Source organism: Tursiops truncatus, chromosome 2 (genome assembly GCF_011762595.2).
Source record: "Tursiops truncatus isolate mTurTru1 chromosome 2, mTurTru1.mat.Y, whole genome shotgun sequence".
NCBI lineage: Eukaryota > Metazoa > Chordata > Mammalia > Artiodactyla > Delphinidae > Tursiops > Tursiops truncatus.
The window spans coordinates 75,404,768-75,427,721 of NC_047035.1; the positions used below are offsets into that span (position 1 = coordinate 75,404,768).

Consider the following 22,954-nt stretch of genomic DNA (forward strand, 5'->3'; position numbering starts at 1 on the left):
TTCCTCCCCTCTCCATCCTGTGGGGTGGATCTTCTCTAGGGTGATCCCTTGATGATGATGGATGAGGAGATCTCAGTTATAGATGGAGATGAAGGTAAACTTCTAAGTCAACTAGTATAATTTTGTGTGGGGTGGTGGGGTTGGGGGACTGACTGAATTCTATCCTTTCCTGGGATACCAGAGAGCTTTGCCTTTGGGTGGGTTGAAATACCAGTTATCTCTACTACCTTTCCTGTACTTCCTGTTTATTCTACTTTGCTGCCCACAGCCCAGGTGACCCAACAGCCAGGCCATCTATTCTGGCCTCCAGGCTCTGCTTTGACAGCTAGGCTTCGGCGCCTAGTAACAGCCTATCAGCGCAGCTACAAGAGAGAACAGATGAAGATAGAGGCTGCAGAACGTGGGGATCGGAGAAGGCGGCGCTGTGAGGCAGCCTTCAAGCTAAAAGAAATTGCACGGCGGGAGAAACAGCAACGGTAAAATATGGCTGGGAATTTGAACTGAGCTGTAAGCTTGTCTTCAGCTATGGGCCCTATATTGAAAAGCATCTTAGGAAGGATTATTTGGAATTCCCTAAGAGGGACCATCTTTTTTGTCTTTGTTACACCTCTACGACATAAAACCACACTTAATCATAACTCCCAGCAAGATCTCATATGTAGGCATTCTCATTGAGTTGTTTGCATCATTTTCCCCCTTAGCTTGCTAATTCTTAAATTCTTACATGTTAACAGAGTACCTCTTCCTACCTCTTCTGCTGTCTTCGGGGGCTTTTTTTTTTTTTTCCACCAACTTTCATTTTTTGTGCATTCAGATATTCTAAGCCATACTAAGAAGTAACCATTCCCTGTGTTCTGATCACTGTTGCCTGATTCCTCTTCCCTTTGTAGATGGACAAGGCGTGAACAAACTGATTTCTATCGAGTAGTTTCTACCTTTGGTGTGGAGTATGACCCCGATACCATGCAGTTCCATTGGGATCGATTCCGCACTTTTGCCCGACTGGACAAAAAAACAGATGAAAGCCTTACCAAGTATTTCCATGGTTTTGTGGCCATGTGCCGCCAAGTGTGCCGCCTTCCCCCAGCAGCTGGAGATGGTAAGCAAGACTGAAGCGTCTTGGGTGAGTGGGGATGGACTGTGACAGAACCAACTCTTGGTTCATTTCTTCTTCCACGCTTATCTCTTGCAGAACCCCCAGACCCTAATCTGTTCATTGAGCCCATCACTGAGGAAAGGGCCTCACGGACTCTCTACCGTATTGAATTGCTTCGGCGCTTACGGGAACAAGTTTTATGCCACCCTCTTTTGGAAGATCGGTTGGCATTATGTCAGCCTCCAGGTCCTGAATTGCCTAAATGGTGGGAGCCCGTTCGGCATGATGGGGAGCTTCTACGAGGGGCAGCCCGCCATGGGGTGAGCCAAACAGACTGCAACATCATGCAGGACCCAGACTTCTCTTTTCTGGCTGCCCGTATGAATTATATGCAGAACCATCAGGCAGGAGCACCAGCTCCATCCCTATCACGCTGCTCTACTCCACTGCTACACCAGCAGTATACCTCGCGCACTGCCTCACCACTGCCCCTGCGCCCAGATGCTCCTGTTGAAAAGCCACCTGAGGAGACAGCTGCCCAGGTCCCCAGTCTGGAGAGTCTGACTTTAAAGCTAGAGCATGAGGTGGTGGCCAGGAGCCGACCAACCCCACAAGACTATGAGATGCGAGTAGCCCCCTCTGATACTACCCCTCTGGTTTCCCGGAGTGTTCCACCAGTCAAACTGGAGGATGAGGATGATTCAGACTCTGAGCTGGACTTGAGCAAGCTGTCACCATCATCCTCTTCTTCCTCATCCTCATCCAGCTCCAGCTCCAGCACTGATGAGAGTGAGGACGAGAAGGAAGAGAAGCTAAGTGAGTGCATGTGACAGGCTGTTGGCCCTCTTCCCCATTCCCCCCCCTGCTCTTTCCCTTCTTTTCTAAATGCATCCTCTGAGATTCAGATTTTGATTTGATAGAATATCGAAGGAGATCTGTTATTCTTAGGGCCTTTATTTAAAGCCCATGTAATACCATTCCTATATAACTTTATTCTTCCACCTTTGCTCACACATTCTGTATGCTCTCTAGCTGCTGACCGGTCCCGCTCAAAGCTCTATGATGAAGAAAGTCTCCTGTCCCTCCCTATGTCCCAAGATGGATTCGCAAATGAAGATGGAGAACAAATGACCCCTGAGCTGCTGCTGCTACAAGAAAGACAAAGAGCTTCTGAGTGGCCCAAGGTAACAGCCTCATTCCTGGACATGTCGAGTCTAAAAATACAGTGTGACATATACAGAGAACAAGGAATAATAGATGGTTCTGGGTTTCTTTGATTGTGTTTAGTGCTACATGTCTTTTTCGTGAAACTCTTCCCAGTTGACTTTGGGATCTGATACTCCTACCTCCCTCCTGTCTGACTTATGATTTTTAATTAACCTGATAATGATGGAACTATTTTTTGTCACAGGATCGCACAGCTAGTACTCAGGCCCTAACTGATTTCTTTTTCCCCACTCAGGATCGTGTCCTGATAAACCGTATTGACCTCGTCTGTCAGGCCGTACTCTCAGGGAAGTGGCCTTCTAGCCGCCGGAGCCAAGAAATGGTAACAGGAGGAATTTTGGGGTCAGGCAACCACTTGCTAGACAGTCCCTCATTGACTCCAGGAGAATATGGTGACTCTCCGGTCCCCACACCACGAAGTAGCAGTGCAGCTTCCATGGCAGAGGAGGAAGTGTCCGCCGTCACCACAGCGGCAGCTCAGTTCACCAAACTTCGCCGAGGCATGGATGAGAAGGAGTTTACAGTTCAGATCAAAGATGTAAGCTGAGCATCTAGGCACTGGGAAGTGAGGAAGGAGTCTGTAATTCTTGCTGACTAGCTGTCCGAACATAATACTAAGCTCGTTTGGTCCACTGACTTTAAAAATGAGAGGAGAAGAAAGAAGCGCTCACCAAGATCCATTTAGGAAGAGTCACTGCACTAAAGGAAGGGATCTTATCTTGACTTGTATCTCCTGAGGACTAGATTAAAAGAAACCATATCTTTAAAAGAAATTTAATTGACACAAGGGTTCTTTTGAGTGGCTCATTTCTGGAGCCTAGAAACCTAGTTTTTAAAAATTGAAATCAAACTGTGGAAAAGCTATTAAAGTGATGCCCAAGTATTATGGGCCTTATTAAGTTAAAAATAAAAAGGAATCATTCCTACTGAAATTAAATCAGTGTTGTTTTATGGATGGAAAATTTTATTTTTCCTGATGCTCTTCCCTAATGAACCCTAGCAGCTGGTCATTAAGTACTCAATAAGAAAATTTTTTGAAATTAGTATGTGACAGGAATATCAGGATTTTGCCCCTGTGATGAGTTGCCATGCTAATACTGAGACACCAGGTAGGGGATCTTTTCCCTGCATTGGGTGTTGTTGAGATAAATTCTACTTCTCTTAAATCTACCTGAGGGGCACTAGGTCAAGAAATGAAATCTAAGGAAAAAATTATGTGTCGTCTTGTATTTCTAATTTCTACCCATTAGTCAATGGCCTTTCTTCTCACCATCATTGAACCAGAGGATGACCCTTACCCTAAGTCCCCCTAAACTTGATTTTTATTTTAAAAACATGCCATATGATGTCTTGGGTGGGTGGGTTGTCTTTCTAGGAAGAAGGATTGAAGTTAACATTCCAGAAGCACAAGTTGATGGCTAATGGAGTAATGGGAGATGGACATCCTCTTTTTCATAAGAAGAAAGGGAACAGAAAGAAGCTAGTTGAGGTAAGTGGTAGAGAAAGTCTTTAATATGATGATTAGATAAAATATTTTTGTTCCCAGTAATTGATGAAGGCAGTTGGGATTGAGGGAGTAGAAGATACTATTTTATGGCTACCATTGGCTCTGCTCCCCCTCCCTCCCTACCCAAAAGAAGAGTATGTGCTCATGGGGGTGGATTCTGGGTTTGCAGCTGGAGGTGGAGTGCATGGAAGAGCCTAATCACCTTGATGTGGACCTGGAGACCCGGATCCCTGTCATCAATAAGGTGGATGGGACTTTGCTGGTGGGTGAGGATGCCCCTCGCCGGGCTGAACTGGAGATGTGGTTACAGGGTCATCCAGAGTTCGCTGTCGATCCCCGATTTCTAGCGGTGAGTGGCAGTTCCATGCAGCAAGATTTAAAGTCATTCCCTTGGTATTTAAGCTGTGTGAGAGGGAGGAAGCATGCCATATATTATGTCATTGTTTCTCCATCGGCAAAATAAGAGTAATTATACTTAGTCTTCCTACTTTACAGAGTTGTTGTGAGGATCCAAATAATGTTACAGTACTTGTTAAACTAAATGCTAGGCAAATATTTACCATTGAACTATTACATAATGACCTAATTTTTTTGGAGAAGTCTGCTTCATGGCAGTTTTCCAGTAGGACTAATCTTTAATTTATCCACACAATAAGCATTTATGGTCAAAGTAGACACTAGTACCTTAATGATTACTCCAGAGAAGATTTTTTTATTCCTTTAGGATAACTGCAGCTTTTCTATTGCAGTATATGGAGGATCGCAGAAAACAGAAGTGGCAGAGATGTAAAAAAAATAATAAGGCAGAATTGAACTGTTTGGGAATGGAACCAGTACAGACAGCTAACTCTAGGAATGGAAAAAGGGTGAGTGAGACTTGAGGTATTACCACTCTGTTCCCACACTAGATACGACTAGAGAAATTATTTAATGTTATTTATCTTTCTTCCAGCGTATGTTTGAGAAAATTTGTCTTCAGTTCACAAAGAAAGAAACCATAGTATTTTTACTGGTATTTTTACAGTCCTGTGGCATCGTCATCTCTAGAACAGCATAAAATTCTAAAAGCTAACTTTAGCACTTCAGGCATGTTAAAATGTAAGAATTAGTGGGCTTCCCTGGTGGCGCAGTGGTTGAGAGTCCACCTGCCGATGCAGGGGACACGGGTTCGTGCCCCGGTCCGGGAAGATCCCACATGCGGAGCGGCTGGGCCTATGAGCCATGGCCGCTGAGCCTGCGCGTCCAGAGCCTGTGCTCCACAACAGTGAGAGGCCCGCGTACCGCAAAAAAAAAAAAAAAAAAAAAAGAATTATTAACGTGTTAGAAAATTCAAGGCCTTATCCTGCTGTTCTACTGACGAGGGGATTTTAGGCAGATCCTTTAACTTTTTCAATTTGCATATCCTGAAAAGTTGAGGGTTTTGAAGCAGATAATCTCTTAAAAGTTTTATGATTCTATATATTTTAGAAGTGATTTGGGGAATTCCCTGGCGGTCCAGCGGTTAGGACTCTGCGCTTTCACTGCTGAGGGCCCGGGTTCAATCCCTGGTTGGGGAACCTGCAAGCCATGCAATGCAGCCAGAAAAAAAAAGCAGTGATTTGGGACCTACTAAAGAAAACAGTCATGGGGTTTCCCAACATAGAAGAGGCTGAGAACCACTAATAATATGCCAGTAATGGAAAAAGACAGGAAATCATGTTTTATAGTTTATAATAACAATTTTGGTCATGAGTTAATTCCATTATTTTCAGATGTACTTATACTTTTATCATGGTTATAGATTTGGTGGATTAAGAACCCATAATCCTTTCCATCAAAATATAACTGCAAAAGTTTCTCTTGGCTCTGTTTGCCTTACTTTGGACAATAGTCGTATTGTTTAAATATAAACATATATAAATCATGGTTTGGTTTGGTAAGCATTTAAAATGGATTAGCACTTTGTCTACTCACTTTATCTAATCATTCCCATTTGATCTTTTATATATATCTTTATATGTATGTGATATATACATAAAACCACATGGTTTATCTTTTAACAAAATTCATTTCCAAATGAAAAATATGTCTTTTGCATTCAACAAATTCTGAGAACATTATTTTGCACATAATATATATTTATTTGTGAGGTGAATTTATAAGGCTTATTTATTATTTTTATATTGGTGAAAGTGGTTTCATATAAATATCGTTACCATGGAAGAGTGTTTTAATTTACCCTCTTAGCCTCCATGGAACCAAGGGTGTAATACACAGAATGGCTGATATGGGAGGCTGATGGCGAGGATACCTTCTCTGTCTTGAATTTAACATTATAGAGCAGCCTGTAAGGAAGGCTTTTCCTCCACGATTACCTATTTTTACCTCAAGTACTTTTGCACTTCTTTACAGTCAGTTGATAACTCTAAGAAAAAAGATCATAGGAAATCACAGAAAATTATAATGTGATTAGTACAGAATTCTTACTGCAGAATTGATGGCATGTCTAGCACTATATCATTACCGGACCCTACAGTGATCTGGTGCTGTTATAGTGACATTTTAAAGCCTAAACAAATAGAGTTTTGAGATGTTTGTTTTCTCCAGGTCAGAAAGGTCAGGCTTAGATTGGGCAAGTCCAGAGACACAGGTACTAATTGTCTGAGTTTGTTGCCAGTTTACCCAGTACTGTACTTAGGTCTAGCAAAGTAATAAGTTCCAGCTTCAGAGAACTTAAACAAAATTTATAGTGAGACCATCTAGATGAAGCAATTTAAAATTCAGCAGATATGTAAGTTTTTGTATCAATGTGGAAAAAAACGTATTTTAGTAAATTTGGTAAGGAGCTACCCCATAATCTTTTTGGTGTTCCAGACATCCAGAATCGTAATCTGGTCTATCTTGAGTTTACCCCACTCTGACGCAATAATGAAGGATAGTATTGTAAATGTCAATACTGTCATGCTGTACTTCACATGGTAAGATCATGTGAACAGCCTGCCATCAGTAAAGCATACTGTGCAAGTACTGATTCATTCACTGTCGTACTCAGGCCGCTCATTTACAAAGGTGAATAATTTTGAAACGGTTGGCCCGAGTAAAGGTACAGTGTAGTCATGGAAAAAAATCAAAGCTCTGGTTCACATGAGTGTCAGTGTCAAATCCTTGCTCTTGGCTTCAGCATTATATTGCTTCAACCAGCTACATCCTGCTTTTCCTCTTCCCCATTACCATCAAGCCTCATCTGACTAGTTTTGCCCCTGCTAAAGATAGAGTCAGTGAAAAAGCATTTGTATGCTAGGACTCTGTTGACTTTTGGTTTTTTTCCTTCCTTTCTTTTTACTATCTTCTGTTGCTTCCTCCCAGGGTCATCATGCTGAAACAGTGTTCAACCGGGTTTTGCCAGGGCCTATTGCACCGGACAGCAGCAAGAAGCGGGCCCGTAGGATGCGACCAGACCTTTCTAAGATGATGGCCCTGATGCAGGGTGGAGGCACTGGGTCCCTGTCTCTGCATAATACCTTCCAACACAGCAGTAGTGGCCTGCAGTCTGTGTCATCTCTGGGTCACAGCAGTGCCACTTCTGCGTCTTTGCCTTTTATGCCGTTTGTGATGGGTGGTGCAGCATCATCCCCTCATGTAGACTCCAGCACCATGCTTCATCACCACCACCACCACCCCCACCCCCACCATCACCACCATCACCATCCAGGCCTGAGAGCCACTGGCTACCCTTCTTCACCAGCCACTACCACCTCTGGTACTGCCTTGAGGTTGCCACCACTGCAACCTGAGGAGGATGAGGACGATGAGGATGAAGATGATGATGATGATTTATCTCAGGGCTATGATAGCTCAGAAAGGGACTTCTCACTCATTGATGATCCTATGATGCCAGCCAACTCAGACTCCAGCGAAGATGGTGATGACTGAAGCCCCATCATGGTCCCCATCGCTTGGGTGGCTGCTGTATTTTCATTTACTCTGGCCCTTGGACTGTGGAAAAGTGGGAGGGGCAGGGGAGATGTGGGGAAACCCAGGACTCCAGGAGGTGAAAAGGAAAAAGAAAACTTGTACCTGATTGCTTCCAAATTTGAGAGGATTGGCTGGGCAGGGGAACTCCTAAAACAATACATGACTACTTCCTCGTTTCTGGGGAAGGAAAGGAGACTAGAGCAGCTGATGTGCTCACCCCTCCCTAGACACCTCCATTAACCACAGACTATGTAGCGCTGGCACTAGCCTCCGGCAGAGCCTGTTCCTGACCGAACTGTGGATACAGCTGGAGGGTCAGGAACTGTTACCTTCCTTCCCCTTGGCATTAATAAATTTAAGTTAATCCTTTCCCACTCTTCCCTTGTTCTATATTTGCTCAAACCCAATATATTAATTTTAAGAGTTGATGTTCACGATGGGTAATTTCAACATTAATTAATGGGTAATTTCCTAAAGTTGGGTAATTTCCTAAAGTTCATTACTGTTCATGCCGAGTTACCTTGGATAGGGCAGACAAGTCATCCGTACTCCATTAAAGGGTTTATATAAGCTTAGGCTCTCCACCTTACCAAAGGCAAGGAAACGATCTAAGCTAAATGGCAGGCAAAATGTTCCAGATTCAAACTCCAAGTTCTTAGAAGAGATGAAAAGGAAGAATTTCGTCAAGACCCACGTACATTTTGTCTCAAATTAAATAACGGTGCTTTGGGGAAGCCTAAGAATGGTGTCACTTCATGAACTGCGGCAAGGGGACTGGCTAACTGGAAGGACGCGGTCACGACTTGGCGGGGGGTACATTCTATAAATTCCCTCAAGCCATTTGTTTCCTTTGACCCTTCCCCTATCACCCTAGCGCTCAAATGAAGCCTGGGCATTTAATTTCCCTTTCTATGGCGAAGCCCTTCCCCCGTATCGCCGGCCCTAATTTAGTCTTACGGGCAGGGTGGGCTCGTCTCCCAGGTTTGAGCTCTCTGTCCGCCCGGAGCCCCCGACCCAGCGTCCTGGCACGGAGGATCCTTCCAGCCCTGAAGCAGCAGAGGCTTTTACTTCCGCACCTTTTCTAGGACAGGAACGGACCGAGTTACGCTGCAGTCTTTCCACTCCTACCCCACGCCAGACCCTGCTCTTTCCGCTTCCCCTTCCTTTGGGTGGGGCCACTGCACCCGCGCGCGGTAGCTTGTGTGGGGCGGGGCCGGCACGTCAGGACTCCCGCCTACTTCTCAGTGCCCAGCGGCGGTCGCCGCTGCCGCCGCCGCCTCGGCAAGGAGTCCGAGCGCCTGGAAACCGCGGCCTGGCAGAGAGTAAGGGCGGGTGCAGGGGGTCACGTGATGACGTCGACTCTCGTGCGGCTGTTGCTAAATTGACAAAACCCCGCGAAAATCTGAACTCTTTTTGCGTTACATATTTTGTTGCTTTCCAGACTCTTTTCCATCCTCTCCTCCCCCTAACCTCCGTAGGAAGGATTTAAGAAAAAAAAAATAAAAGAATCCCAAGCGCTGCTGGGACCCGGAAGCGGAAAGGGCATCTTTGAGGTCGATACTTCCGGGTCACTGGGAGAGTGCGGGATTCCAGGGCCGAGAGAGGGTGGCTGAGCCGGGACCTCGCGTGATTCTCGGAACCCGAGGAGGAGCGGCGTCTGTGGCTATGGCTGTAACTCTGGACAAAGACGCTTATTACCGGCGAGTGAAGAGACTGTACAGCAATTGGAGGGTGAGATAGATCCCGTAATTTTCCCTAGGGAGCCCCCTTTGCCATCCCATAATAATCCCGTTTCTCGGCGCCTTTTTTCCCCTTTCCGTCGGGAATTCCCGGGTTCAGTGTCGCGCCGCTTTAGTTGCTCCAGGATCATTCACCGCAGGAGGCTCTGAGCGCCGCCCAGTAACAGGGAATCCCCCCGGCAATCACCCTGCCCTGCGGCCACCACCATCTTCCCTGCGTGCCAGCCCCCGTCATGCATAACAACCACCTCTCGTAGTTTCTTCCCGCCCTAGGAGAGGCATCATCATCCTTCCCTCCCACTCCGTGATCAAGTCTTGCTGCCCCCTCCTGCAGTGTTCGCACACACCCACGCACTCGCTCTGTCCTCCCAGAACCACAGTGTTGCGCCCTAGGTCCCGCCAGAATTACAACCATTTCGTCAAGGATGGATGGAGGGTCCAAGAGAATGTGAACCGGGCTCTTGGCGTTTATCGTTTGCGGGGCTGTTGCTGGAGTTAAAAAAAGAAATACTGCTCACGCGCAACCGCCTCATGTTCTAGGCCCTGCTGCGGGCAACACAGAAACCTAACGCTGAAAACCTGCAGGCTTTAGTTAATGCAAAAAACGATGTGTTGCCTAAAACCTCATTAGTTTTCATCCTTGGTTGAGTATCCGGGGCACGTGTTCAGAAAAAGAGCTGTTGCAGTACCCAGTCTTTTAGGGATTGGGCATTTTTGCTGCTTGAAAAAGTCCCCAGTTAACGATTTTATTTTTATGCTGGTAAGTTATCAATTCAAACATTTGATTGCATCCTGTGGTGCATTCTGAGCTAACTAGGTTAAGTCTGGCTTCTGAACTCTGTCATTCAGGGAAGATAAAACTAATGAAGACTTTCAAATCTCAAAAGCGTCCTGACAAAAATGATCAGTTCTGATTTCAGCATTGTAAATTGCCTTTCAAACTGATCTTCTAAAAACTAAGCTATTAAAATTGGTCATTTCCCTACCATTCATATTAAAGGTACCCGTGCATGTTTCATCTTTTGAGCATAAATGCATTAGATAATTGAAAATAAAATGGGTTCTTTGCATTTTATGAGAAGCAAAAATAAGGACTCTATGCTAGGCTAAAGCCAAACATAAATTTTATTTTAAAATTTTTTATTGGTTAATTTCTACCAGATGTTTTTACAGTTTCTCTCACTGTCACATTTTAAAGTTTGAATGTGATCCGTATTAGAAAAACTCTTTCTAAATGCCCAGATATTTCCTAAAGTACTATTGTACAAGTAATAATCAAAAGCCCTCTCTTCCACCCATAGATCCCAAAATTACACACCTTTGCTGTGGTGGTTGCTTCTAGTCCCAGTGATTCAGAGTTTATCAAATTATCCTCTCTAGACCATGTATGGAAGCTAAGATTAATTTAGAGCTCAAAGCTCCTCTACATGATAAGTGAATGCAAAGCGTGAAACTAGGAAAAGCTTGAGGCCTGGAGACAGATTGGCAAACTTAATGTCAAATGACAGTTTTTAAATCCATGAAAGTTATTGGCCCCCATTTTTTTGTTTGCTTCTCAAAAATCATTAAAATTTATCTTGGCCCTCCTGTCATTTGAAAGGAGCATGTTAGACTTTAATAAGATCTTGGTGTTACAAAGTTACAAGCCAAATCAATACAAAAATGTACTCATTAGCAAAATTTGTGGTGTATCATTATGAAAAATCTTATTTAAAAAGACTTTCTGCTTTTTTATAACTAAATTTTAACAACTATGCCTAGAACCCACCTGTAGAATTTCTTTATGCATTGTCGTTCCAGGTTGCAGTACTTTGATTCTGATCTGCTTAACCAAAGATCATAGTTTTCTGGGATAAGTTCTGGTTGCTTATCCTCTTAGCTGCAGCAGGAAAATAGTGAAATGTACAGGTGCAAGCTATGTTTGTTTTTCTACACTATTTTTTTTTGAATAAGAAAACTGGCATTGAAATGAGAATAACTAGAAGTTAACTATATGAATTCCAAGCCTTGTGTTGTCAGCTCCCATCTGCAAAGAAATCTGTTATGACAAAAATTAACTAAAAGATTAGTTTGGGCTCCACAGCCACTTTTAATTATTATTTATTTATTTGACTGCTTTGGGTTTTTGTTGCTGCGTGCAGGCGTTCTCTAGTTGCGGGAAGGGGGGGCTACTCTTGGTTGCGGTGCAAGGGCTTCTCATTGCAGTGGCTTCTCTTGTTGCAGAGCGCAGGCTCTAGGCGTGCAGGCTTCAGTAGTTGTGGTGCACAGGCTTAGTTGCTCCGCGGCTTGTGGGATCTTCCCGGATCAGGGCTCGAACCCGTGTCCCCTGCATTGGCAGGCGGGTTGTTAACCACTGCACCACCAGCAGAGTCCCCACACCCACTTTTAAGTTTTAGATACCCTTAAGCATTAATCTCTCAGAACTGTGTGGGTGCTTGTGGTAGCTCCAACGCTCTTCAACTACCTAGAGTTATAGAGCACCAAAAGGCTACCAATCTTTTTTTTTTCTTTTTCTTTTTTTAAAAGAGTAGGAGCTAATGTGTTTCCTAATCTCATCTATGCAAGTTGAGTTTGGCTAAGGTACATTTTGTGAGGCTATTGTAACTAAGAGGTATCTCTTAATCACAATTTTCATGACTTACATCCCCCAAACAGTTGCAGTAGCACACATTTCTGTTTGAGTAGAAATTTCTAAAGCATTAAACGTTATACCTGAGTAAATAGTGTCATTTTAAGGATAAGAAAATGGGCTCAGCCAGAAATGAAACAGGAGACCTCCGTAGTGACTAAAACTTATTATTTATGACTCTTTCTGGATGTTTGAGTCTAGTCTAGTCCTGCCTCTCATTTTTTTAAAATTAATTAATTAATTAAATTTATTTTTGGCTGCGATGGGTCTTCCTTGCTGCCTGCGTGCTTTCCCTAGTTGCGGCGAGCGGGGGCTACTCTTCGTTGTGGTGCGCGGGCTTCTCATCGCACTGGCTTCTCTTGTTGCGGAGCATGGGCTTTAGGCGTGCAGGCTTCAGTAGTTGTGGCTCGGGCTCTAGAGCGCAGGCTCAGTAGTTGGGGCGCACGGGCTTAGTTGCTCCGCGGCATGTGGGATCTGCCCGGACCAGGGCTTGAACCCTTGTCCACTGCATTGGCAGGAGGATTCTTAACCACTGCGCCACCAGGGAAGCCCGCCTGTCATTTTTTTAAATGAGAACTGCTCCGAGCGGAAAGGGTTTGCAGCACCTGTCTGTTCTGCTTTAGAGAACCCCAGGTGATGGTATTGGATCATGAGCGTCAGCTGGGGGCTTCTCCTCTGTCTTCTTATACTTACAGGGTCCATATTCAGGGCTTCCCAGCCTTTTCATGATTGTGATTGTTTTTAACCAAGTGATAGAATTACTACTGCATAGGGTACAAGGGGGGTAGGTTACCCACCATCCTGGGGTCCCAGCTGCTTTGAGAGCTGAGGGAATACTGTATCCATGCACACCTATAACTCATTTGAGACCTACCTATTAGGACATCCTGCTGTGTGTGTGAACCTTGACTTCAGTCATCTGCCTTTTAACCCAAAAGAGTTCCTAAAAAATCAGAATAGCAGCTGTTTTCAAAAGGAATGCTGATCCATTGCATTCATTCATATGGTGCTGCACTACTGGTCAGGACTGAGGAGTGAGTGGCTCCAGCCTCAAAAAGGAAGTTTGTGCCTGTGGAGAAAACTAATAACCTATAGTGTCAGTGTTTCTCTTGAGTGGCAATTTCTGGCTCTTTGCTGATTTTTGTTGTGGACAAGTTTCTTGTTCTGGATTGCTCTCTAAGACTAGGCAGTAATCTTTTGTGGCTTAGGAAGGTTCTTTAAAATATGGGCAATTTCCATACTACTTTCAACAGGTAACGGCTTGCTTCTACCCATCTCAGTTCATTATGGCTCATTTATCTCTGGCGTGAGCTAGAGAAAGGTTTCTTGAGTGAAGTTTCTTGGTTTCTTGAGTGAAGAGGAAGGCTAGATGGAAGTAAATGCCTGGGCAGGTTAGGATTCATTTATTCTTGCTTACTCAAATTTTTATTTATTTTTTATCACTGTTACCAAGTGCAGTGCCTGGCGTGTAGTAGGCACTCAGTGAATGATGGTAACTTGATTTCTGAACTCTCATGCATTCCTTTCTTGGTTTGAAGAGATTTTTATAGAGACTGTACTCAGGGTGATCATAAGTCCTGCCTTTCCTGAAACTGTTCACCTGTTGTACATATGTAATTAATGGCATACTTTTTTATTCTCAAAATCGTCTCAGTTTGGGTGATGAATTAGATCGGTGTCTTAGCTATAACTAGAGACTTCACAAATGTTTCGTGTTTTAACACAGTACCCCTTTGGTTCAAAGGAAGATAGTTGTTCCTCTGCTGCAGTATTTCCCCAACTTTTTATCATTCCAATACCACCTTCACAATTTTTGCCGATTCCTTAGCACTTACATTATTTACCTTGCACTTTAAAAAATCAGTTTTAATCAAGTAATACATACATAGGTTTTCTTTTTTTGGGGGGTGGGTGGGGGGCGGGTATACGGACCTCTCACTGCTGTGGCCTCTCCCATTGCAGAGCACAGGCTCCGGACGCACAGGGCCAGCGGCCATGGCTTACGGGCCCAGCCGCTCCACGGCATGTGGGATTTTTCCGGACCGGGGCACGAACCCATGTCCCCTGCATCAGCAGGTGGACTCTCAACCACTGCGCCACCAGGGAAGCCCCATACATAGGTTTTAAAAAACCAAATAGTTCTAACAGCCTTAACAAAAAACAGTCACCTGCCCCAGAAGCACCCACTTTCCAGTTCTTCACTTTCTTTCATATTTTGAAGTAATATCTATATACTGCTATTTCTTGATTTATCAGTTGTAGATATTAACTTTTGATAGATTAGGATTGAAATTTAACTGTCTTATACCATCATATTCATTCCAGCTTCCCTGCCTCCTGACACTTCCTGTAAATTTTCTTCTTGACACAGTTAGGAAAAATTTCAACATACAGAAAAATAAAAGAAATTTCCAGTAAGAACCCATGTACCCCCACCTAGTTTACACAATTAATATTTTATCATACTTGCTTTATCACATATCCATCCCTCTTGATAAGTTTTTTTCCCCAAAAAGTTTTAGTAAACTCAGTCAGTTTACATTGTTATGCTCTTGCAACTATTTTCACTGCTGGGCGAAGCAGTAGAATACAATTAATTACCTTTCCTTTTCTCTGCAGTTTTTCATTTTTCATGGCATTAATGATTACTTCAATTTCTCTCCTCTTTTAAATGTCTCTAGCCCTAATTTTTTTCCTGCAGATCTGTCATAATCTCATCAATTTTTTATCCTAAAATTTTCACACTCATCAGATATTCTATTAATTCTGTGTTTGTTTTTTAAATACCGCCAACACCCACCCACCCACCCACTCAGCCTTACATTATTCTGCTCTATCTGTACGGGTTGCTCTCTAGGCCTGTTGAAACTTGGAACTTTCCAGTGTCCCCTGTATCCTACAGTCCATGTCTTGATTTTTTTTCCTTTGTTTTGTTAGAGCATTTCTCTAAGAGCTTCTTAGGAAAGAATACAGAGAATAGATGTTTCTTGAGCCCTTATGTGTCTTAAAAAGTTTTATTCTGTCTCCACTTTTGGTTAATAATATAGTTCAGTGGGTATAAAATTCAAGATTGAAAATCTCTGAGAGTTCTGCCCAGAATTTTGAAGCTATTTGTCAGCCTTCAAGCTTTCAGTCTTACATTTGAGAAGAAGGCTGATGTGATTCTATTTCCTGTTCCAATATATGTGGCCTATTGTTCTCTGTAAAACATCTCTTTATTCCTTGTGTTTTGAAATTTCACTGCCCTGGTATGAGTCTTCCCCCCCAACCCCCTTTGCATTGAGTTGGGAAGTGGGGGGCCATTTTAGTCTCAAGACTCACATCCGTCAGTGCTGGAATTTTGCATTCATTGATCATTTTCTCCCCGTTTCCTCAGTGATCTGGTTTATTTTCCCCCTGAAATTCCGATTTGGTAAGGTTTAGACCTTTTGGCTTAAATTTATTATCTTTCCATTTCATTTCCTGTCTCTTTATCTTCTACTTCCAGATACTGTTTCTTAACTTTATTTTACCACTTTTTATTGAATTTTTTTTTCTAAGTTCTTTTTTATCCCCTATTCTTTTCTCGTTTCATGGATGTACTATATTTATTTCTCTTATAGGGGATGTTTTATTTGATTTTTATTTTCTGTCCTCGGCCATGCCTGTTTCCTCTGGATTTCTTTGCTTTCCCTCTTACATGAAGGACACTTCACAAAAATCAAAATGAGGCTTGGCTACCCATTTGTATTAAGAATAAGGTAATAAGAAACTGGTGGGAAGCTCTGCTTGAATAGGGTCTCTCAACTAGTAGAGAGGGGTTACGATAGAGTGAATAGGTTAGCTTGTTCCATGGAGAACCCCCAGGTACTGACAGTATCTGAAGTATTTTCTCTGAATTCAGTGATGCTCAAAGAAAAGTCCTCTGATTCTTGTCTTTGGGGCAGTTGTTGTCATTCAGAAAACAGATTTTCATTTAGTTCCTCAGCATTTAGTACTTACCTTCTGCTGGGCCTAGTATCTAGAGCCTTTTTGAGCTCCTTTCTCCAGAGAATAAATTAAGTCTCTTTGAGGAAGGATTAGGAGTTGTCTCAGGGCTTCCGAGAACTGGGGACTTAAGCTTGCTGACCAGACCTTCTGTTCTTAGCTCTGAACTTATCCGTGTTCAATATGTCCCTTTCCCCTTCTCTAATACTTGGTGCCTCCCGAGCCCTGAGCCCATTAGGGCTCTATGACATACACACACTTAACATCAGTATCTTCCGGCTGAGAATGCTTGTCAGGCACTTAGTCATTTGCCACTCTCTGTCGTCTTTTCATCTTCCAAAAAATTCTTTAACCTTAATACATCCAGAGAATATACTTTATATCACTGTAAGTGGACAGTTGTGTCACTTACCAAAAAATAAAAAATTGCTGTTAAAAAATAAAGATAATGTAAGCACAATTGATATTATTAAATTGTAGTTTTTTTTAGGTTATATTTTTAAAAGTTATATTATTCCATTTATAGTCATAAAAGATCGGCTGTATTCCCTGTGCTATACAATATGTCCTTATAGTTTGTTTATTTTATACATAGTAGTTTGCACGTCTTAACCGCTTACCCCTATTTTGTCCCTCCCCACTGGTAACCACTAGTTTGTTTTCAATATCTGTGAGTCTGTTTCGTTATAGTCACTAGTTTGTTTTTTAGCTTTCGCATATGTTATATCATACAGTATTTTTATTTCTCTGAATTTTTCCCCTAAGCATAATACCTTCTAAGTCCATCCATGTTGTTGGAGATGGAAAAATTTCATTCTTTTTTATGGCTGAGTGAAATATTCCTCTGTGTGTGTGTGTGTGTGTGTGTGTGTGTGTGTGTGTTTGTGTACACGTACGCCCCACATCTTTATCCATTCATCTGTTGATGGACACTTAGGTTGCTTCCATATCGTGGCTATTGTAAATAGTGCTGCAATGGACATTGGGGTGCATATATCTTTTTTTCTTTTTGGCTGCGTTGGGTCTTTGTTGCTGCGCGCGGGCTTTCTCTAGTTGAGGCGAGCGGGGGCTACTCTTTATTTCAGTGCCTGGGCTTCTCATTGCGGTGGCTTCTCTCATTGCAGAGCACGGACTCTAGGCGCATGGGCTTCAGTAGTTGTAGTGCACGGGCCTAGTTGCTCCGCGGCATGTGGGATCTTCCCAGACCGGGAATTGAACCTGTGTCCCCTGAACTGGCAGGCGGATTCTTAACCACTGCACCACCCCATATATGCCTACTGGGTAAGGGCTCACTCTGAAGCCAGACTGCCTGGGCTTGAATCCATGACCCCACCACTTATCGTGACCCAACCTCTCTGTGCTCCAGTCTCCTCCATCTTCACATCTATAAGTGTTGCTGTGAGAATTAAATGAGCTAATGTGTATAAGGTACTTAGAATAGTGCCTAGCCCACAGTAACTACTGTGTTTCCCATTATTATTAAAGACTGAAATGCAGAAGAAACACAGGCAGAACACTGTTTGACATAAATCATAGCAAATACTTTTTTTGGATCTGTCTCCTAAAGTAAAGGAAATAAAAGCAAAAATAAACAAATGAGGTCTTGATTTGGGGTTTTGAATGTGATGATGCATACTACAGTTAAAGTTTTATTGTAGATTACATACAGAAAGTGCTTTCTCAGTAAATACTGTTCCCATCTGAAACACCTGTTTCAGCAACACTTGAGTGTTAAGTGGACCAGACAGACTGGAAAGTGGCAGGCTTTGGAGACAGAAAGGGTTTGGTGGATGTTGAGAGTCTGCACACCAGGGGTCACTGCTGCAAAATGGTTCATCTAGAAAGTCCAGATTTGACAGGGGCTCAAGTCTGAGTCCTAAAGACCTCCCCAGCAGAAGAGGTCACACGGGAATCTGGAGCCGGTTAAGCAGCAGGGTTGAGCCCCAGCTGCCTCTAACAGCCAGCACCTGGAGCTGACTGTAGGCCTGGCCCTGGGGCAGTGGCTGCCAGTCTTGTGGCTTCTCTTTCTTTTTGCCAGCCCCCCACCCCCACTCCAGTATTTTAGAACAAATTCCAGACACAAGTTAATCTGAAAATATTTTAGTATTATATATAACTTTATTATAATGTTACTTTGGTAACTTATCATATAAGTTTTACAAGCAGATTATTAAAAATCTCCCACAGTTTCAGAAGACTGTTTGCAGATGTAACCTGTATAAGGCATTCGTACTCCTCATAAGGTTTGAAAATACAAAGTAGTGCCCCAGATTTTGCTGTGAAAATGTTTGGCTTTACTTGTAATCCTTTTCATTGAATCACATTGTAAGAGAAATTTTATTTAAATTTATTATCTTTAGATATTCTGCTGTTATTTATTTTTTCTGATGTTAGAGCCCACTGGTGTTTGTAAAGAATCAAGAATGAAATGGTCAAAGCACATGGGTTCCAAGAGAAATTAGGATTCATCCTCTTACCTTTTTGATGGGCAGTGGAAAACCAGGCATTTTATATTCATTGAAATCCTGGAGATTTTGATGGATTTGTTTCCCCTATCTTCATAAAAAAGCTGACTACATGGGTCTTTTTTTCTCTCTCCCTATTTTCAATTATATTGAGATCCCTTTATATGGTTTTCCCATATTATTAATGATTAAGTTACATAATTATATTATATATATTTTTTTGGCTGCATTGGGTCTTCGTTGCTGTGTGTGGGCTTTCTCTAGTTGCCGTGAGCGGGGGCTGCTCTTCGTTGTGGTGCGCAGACTTCTCATTGCGGTGGCTTCTCTTGTTGCGGATCATGGGCTCTAGGTGCGCAGCTTCAGTGGTTGTGGCGCACGGGCTTAGCTGCTCCATGGCATGTGGGATCTTCCCAGACCAGGGATCGAACCCGTGTCCCCTGCATTGGCAGGCAGATGCTTAACCACTGTGCCACCAGGGAAGTCCCTCTTCATATACTTATAAAAAATTTATTACTGTGTAGTTTGAATTTTCGTACGTCTTTTTTTTGCTAAAAAATTTTGACTCAACCAAGATTTCAAGTATCAAAAAATACTAAAAGGGACTTTTTGGTTAGTTTCAGTGGTGTTTTTTGTAGACAGATGTTTAGGAAATATATGTCAGTAGCCAGAACACGTAAGCATTAAATATAAGGGAATACCTGTTGCTAATTTTGGGAGGTTATCAAGGTACTAGTAATTCTAGTGCCACAAAATCCCATAGTTGGAATGCATGTAGCAAAATTTGGGGGAGGAGAGAATATTTGATGCCAGAGTTAGTGTTAATATATGTTGTAGGAATCATAACACAGTGGTTCTCAAACTCTTTGATATCAGGACCCCTTTACATTCTTAAATTATTCAGGTCCCCACAAAGCATTTCTTTGTATGGGTTGTATCAAGTACCTAAAGAAATTTAGCTTCAAACATACATGAAGCTGGAAAAGGGAGAAATTTTAATAATCTTTTCAGATAATTATGGATATTCTTTGTTACTACTACACTAAAAGTCTGGAAGTGGTAATCTCTTGAAAGTTAGTTGTAATGTGGAATCTAAAACCACAGCAGTGAACTTTTCATACTCAAGTTATGGGTCTGTCTTGCACCTTTGATCCTTTACCCATGGATGATTTTGTAACAAGCGTTGCTTATTTGGAAAATATTGGTTCCCTCAGTTGTACAGATCTGGTAAATGTACACATTTCATTTTATGATATTGGAGAATCGTGTATGTTAATATCACCACCGATATCAGAAAAGTCTTGAGTAAGTAGAGAAGCTGTCAAGTTCACAATGGTGGGTACAAGTTTGTCAAAATTTTGATTTTTGCTTGAAAACTCGAATTTCATCATTGACAACATGTTTGTCATTTGTTTTCCTTGAAGTGATAGGCTCACTTAATTCATTTTCAAGGAAATGTATGCCAGATGCCCAACTCTGTTTAAATGGCTAGTTCAGTTTGTTACTCAAGTAATTATACAAGTGCTTTTCCTTGAGACAACCATCATACTTCAGTTTGCACACAGAAATGCTTTGTGTGTACTTCCCATTTGTTTACACAGAATATTAAAAAGACATATACTCAAGGGTTAGGATTTCATAATATTAATCATTTTTACTGTGTCAAGGACATTTTTTAGTGAAACTGGATTTGTTTCCTATGAGTGTGATAGTGAAGAACATAGTTTGGTGCCACTGCCTTGGTGCTGGAACAAATGGTTATCTGCATGCGAAATAATGAAGTTAGGCCCCTTCCTCACACCATACACAAAAATTTACTCAAAAATGAGTCCTAGATCTAAATATAAGAGCTAAAAGTATAAAACTGTTGTCGAAGAAAGCATAGGTAAATCTTCATGTCCTTGCGTTAGGCAAAGCCATCTTAGATATGACATCAAAAGCACAAGAAAAGAATTTGGACTTCTTTAAAATTAAAATCTTTTGTGCTTCAAAGGACAACATCATTACGAAAGTGAAAGAAAACCCACTGAATGGGAGAAAATAATGCAGATCATATCTGGTAAGAGACTTATATCTAGAACATAAAAATAACTCTTAAAGCTTAGTAATAAAGCAGTAACCCAGTTACAGAATGGGCGAAGGATCTGAATACACACTTCTCCAGAAAGGGTATACAGCTCATCAGGAATCATGTGAATGGGGACTCAGTCAACATCATTAGCCATTAGGCAAATGCAAATCAAAACTACAGTGAGATACTGCTTCATACCCATTGGGTGGCTATATAAACAATAAAATAATAAAAAAGATAACAAGTGTTGGTCAGCATGTGGAGAAAGTGGAACCCTCATACGTTACTATTGGGAATGTAAAATAGTGCAGGCACTTTAGAAGACAGTCTGGTGTTTCCTCAAAAAGTTAAACTTAGGGCTTCCCTGGTGGCGCAGTGGTTGAGAGTCCGCCTGCCGATGCAGGGGACGTGGGTTCGTGCCTCGGTCCGGGAGGATCCCACATGCCGCGGGGTGGCTGGGCCCGTGAGCCATGGCCGCTGAGCCTGCGCGTCCGGAGCCTGTGCTCCGCAACGGGAGAGGCCACAACAATGGGAGGCCCGCGTACCGCAAAAAAAAAAGAAAAAGAAAAAAAAAAGTTAAACATAGAGTTACCATATAACGAGCAATCCCTCACCTAGATATATACTCAAGAGAAATATGTGCACACAGAAACTTCCGTGAATGTTTATAGCAGCATTATTCATAGTAGCCAAAAGATGGAAACAACCCATATATCAAACAATTGATGAATGGATACAATGTGGTATATCCACATAATGGAATGTTACTCAGCAATAAAAAGGAATGTGGTATGATACATACTACAACATAGATGAACCTTGAAAGCATGTTAAGTGAAAGAAGCCAGACACAAACGCCACATATTATGATTCCATTTATATGAAATGCCCAGAATAGACAAACCCTTAGGGACAAATGAGATTAGTGGTTGCCTAGGGCTGGGGGGAGATGGATAATTATTGCTAATGGATTTTTTGGGGGAGGATGAAAATGTTCTAAAATTTGTGATAGCTGCATAACTAAATACACGGAAAACCACTGAACAGTACACTTAAAGTGGGTGAATTGTATGTGAATTCTGTCTCAGAAAGCTGTTTTAAAAATAGAGTAGTGTTTCCCTGGTGGCGCAGTGGTTGAGAGTCCGCCTGCTGATGCAGGGGACACGGGTTCGTGCCCCGGTCCGGGAAGATCCCACATGCCGCGGAGCGGCTGGGCCCATGAGCCATGGCCGCTGAGCCTGTGTGTCTGGAGCCTGTGCTCCGCAACGGGAGAGGCCACAACAGTGAGAGGCCCACGTACCGCAAACAAACAAACAAACAAATAAAAATAGAGTAAGTGATGGCTGTGAGGTTGCCAGGCAAACATGTACCTTAAACTTAGAATTTCTGTTAGGAAAAAATTACACATATCTTGGGTAAATACTGAAGTTTGTATTCCTATTTTGCTAGTGTGAAAGAAAATGAACAAATTACTCTACTTTTCAGAAAGGAGAAGATGAGTATGCCAACGTTGATGCCATTGTTGTATCAGTGGGTGTTGATGAAGAAATCGTTTATGCCAAATCAACTGCGTTACAGGTGAGAAATTTACAGCTGTGTTTAGCCCTGAGAGTCATTGAATCAGCTACTAGACTGTTCAGTATCGTAGCCACTAGCCACATTAAAGTTTTAGCTTCTCAGTCCTAAGTCTCAAGTACTCAGTAGTGGCTATCATGATAGACAGAGGACATACAGAATATTTCTGTCACAAAAAGTTCAGTGAACAGCACTGATTTAGAACATAAGGAAAAAGGAAGAGAAGTATATAAATTAGGATGGATTTAACTTTAAATAACAGAAAAATCTAAATAACAGTGGGTTAAAAAAAATATTTCTTTTTCTCTTAGATAGTCTTCAGGGACCCAGGTTTTTTCCCGGTCTCTACTCTGCCATCCATAGAGTATAGCTCTTGTGCTCATTTTGCAAAATTTGCTGCAGCTTCACCCTTATATCTGCATTCTGAGCAAAAAGAATGGAGAGAGGGAATAAAATGGGAGACCCTCCCTCCTTTTTTAAAGAGACTTTCTTGAAGTCCCACAGAATACTTCTACTTATAACTTAATGGCCCAAATTTAATCTAATGGTCATGCTTAGCTGCAAGAAAGGATGGGAAATAGGGTCTTTGTGCTGAGCATTTTGCCCAGCTAAAGGTCATGAGTCTCTTTGAGAGAGAAGATATGAGTAATTGGTAGGCAACTAACAATCTTTGGGGAGCTAGAATGCACAGTTCCCTGAGGTGCTTCTCTGTCTCTTGTTTTATGCAT

At 42.3% G+C, this 22,954-nt stretch overlaps 2 protein-coding genes, 1 long non-coding RNA gene and 1 other non-coding gene across 10 annotated transcripts in view; 3 read left to right on the plus strand and 1 right to left on the minus strand.

The window, feature by feature from the left end:
* The window catches only part of CHD8 (chromodomain helicase DNA binding protein 8), a 56,640-nt gene extending 48,487 nt beyond the window's left edge, over positions 1 to 8,153 (plus strand). For 5 of the 7 annotated variants that reach the window (XM_019935137.3, XM_019935139.3, XM_019935142.3 and 2 more), the window contains exons 29-38: positions 40 to 94; positions 269 to 476; positions 891 to 1,099; positions 1,193 to 1,912; positions 2,129 to 2,280; positions 2,559 to 2,861; positions 3,699 to 3,812; positions 4,000 to 4,179; positions 4,580 to 4,696; positions 7,176 to 8,153. In XM_019935137.3, coding sequence (XP_019790696.1) covers positions 40 to 94; positions 269 to 476; positions 891 to 1,099; positions 1,193 to 1,912; positions 2,129 to 2,280; positions 2,559 to 2,861; positions 3,699 to 3,812; positions 4,000 to 4,179; positions 4,580 to 4,696; positions 7,176 to 7,742 — 2,625 coding nt within the window. In that variant the 3' untranslated portion in view covers positions 7,743 to 8,153. Of the gene's footprint in view, positions 1 to 39; positions 95 to 268; positions 477 to 890; positions 1,100 to 1,192; positions 1,913 to 2,128; positions 2,281 to 2,558; positions 2,862 to 3,698; positions 3,813 to 3,999; positions 4,180 to 4,554; positions 4,697 to 7,175 lie in introns of all 7 variants that reach the window. The other 2 variants (XR_012330032.1, XM_019935141.3) reach the window with 2 other exon arrangements.
* On the minus strand, positions 929 to 9,049 carry LOC141277996 (uncharacterized). The gene is made up of 2 exons (XR_012330033.1): positions 8,742 to 9,049; positions 929 to 4,232 (listed from the first exon to the last, which is right to left on the minus strand). It is a non-coding gene; the product is annotated as an uncharacterized lncRNA (long non-coding RNA).
* Positions 3,394 to 3,503, plus strand: LOC117311470 (small nucleolar RNA U6-53/MBII-28). The gene has a single exon (XR_004525667.1). It is a non-coding gene; the product is annotated as a small nucleolar RNA U6-53/MBII-28 (small nucleolar RNA).
* A 195-nt stretch (positions 9,050 to 9,244) lies between the features above and the next one.
* The window catches only part of SUPT16H (SPT16 homolog, facilitates chromatin remodeling subunit), a 33,441-nt gene continuing 19,731 nt past the window's right edge, over positions 9,245 to 22,954 (plus strand). Inside the window, exons 1-2 of the mRNA XM_019935150.3 lie at positions 9,245 to 9,515; positions 22,137 to 22,229. Coding sequence (XP_019790709.1) covers positions 9,450 to 9,515; positions 22,137 to 22,229 — 159 coding nt within the window. The 5' untranslated portion in view covers positions 9,245 to 9,449. The remainder of the gene's footprint in view (positions 9,516 to 22,136; positions 22,230 to 22,954) is intronic.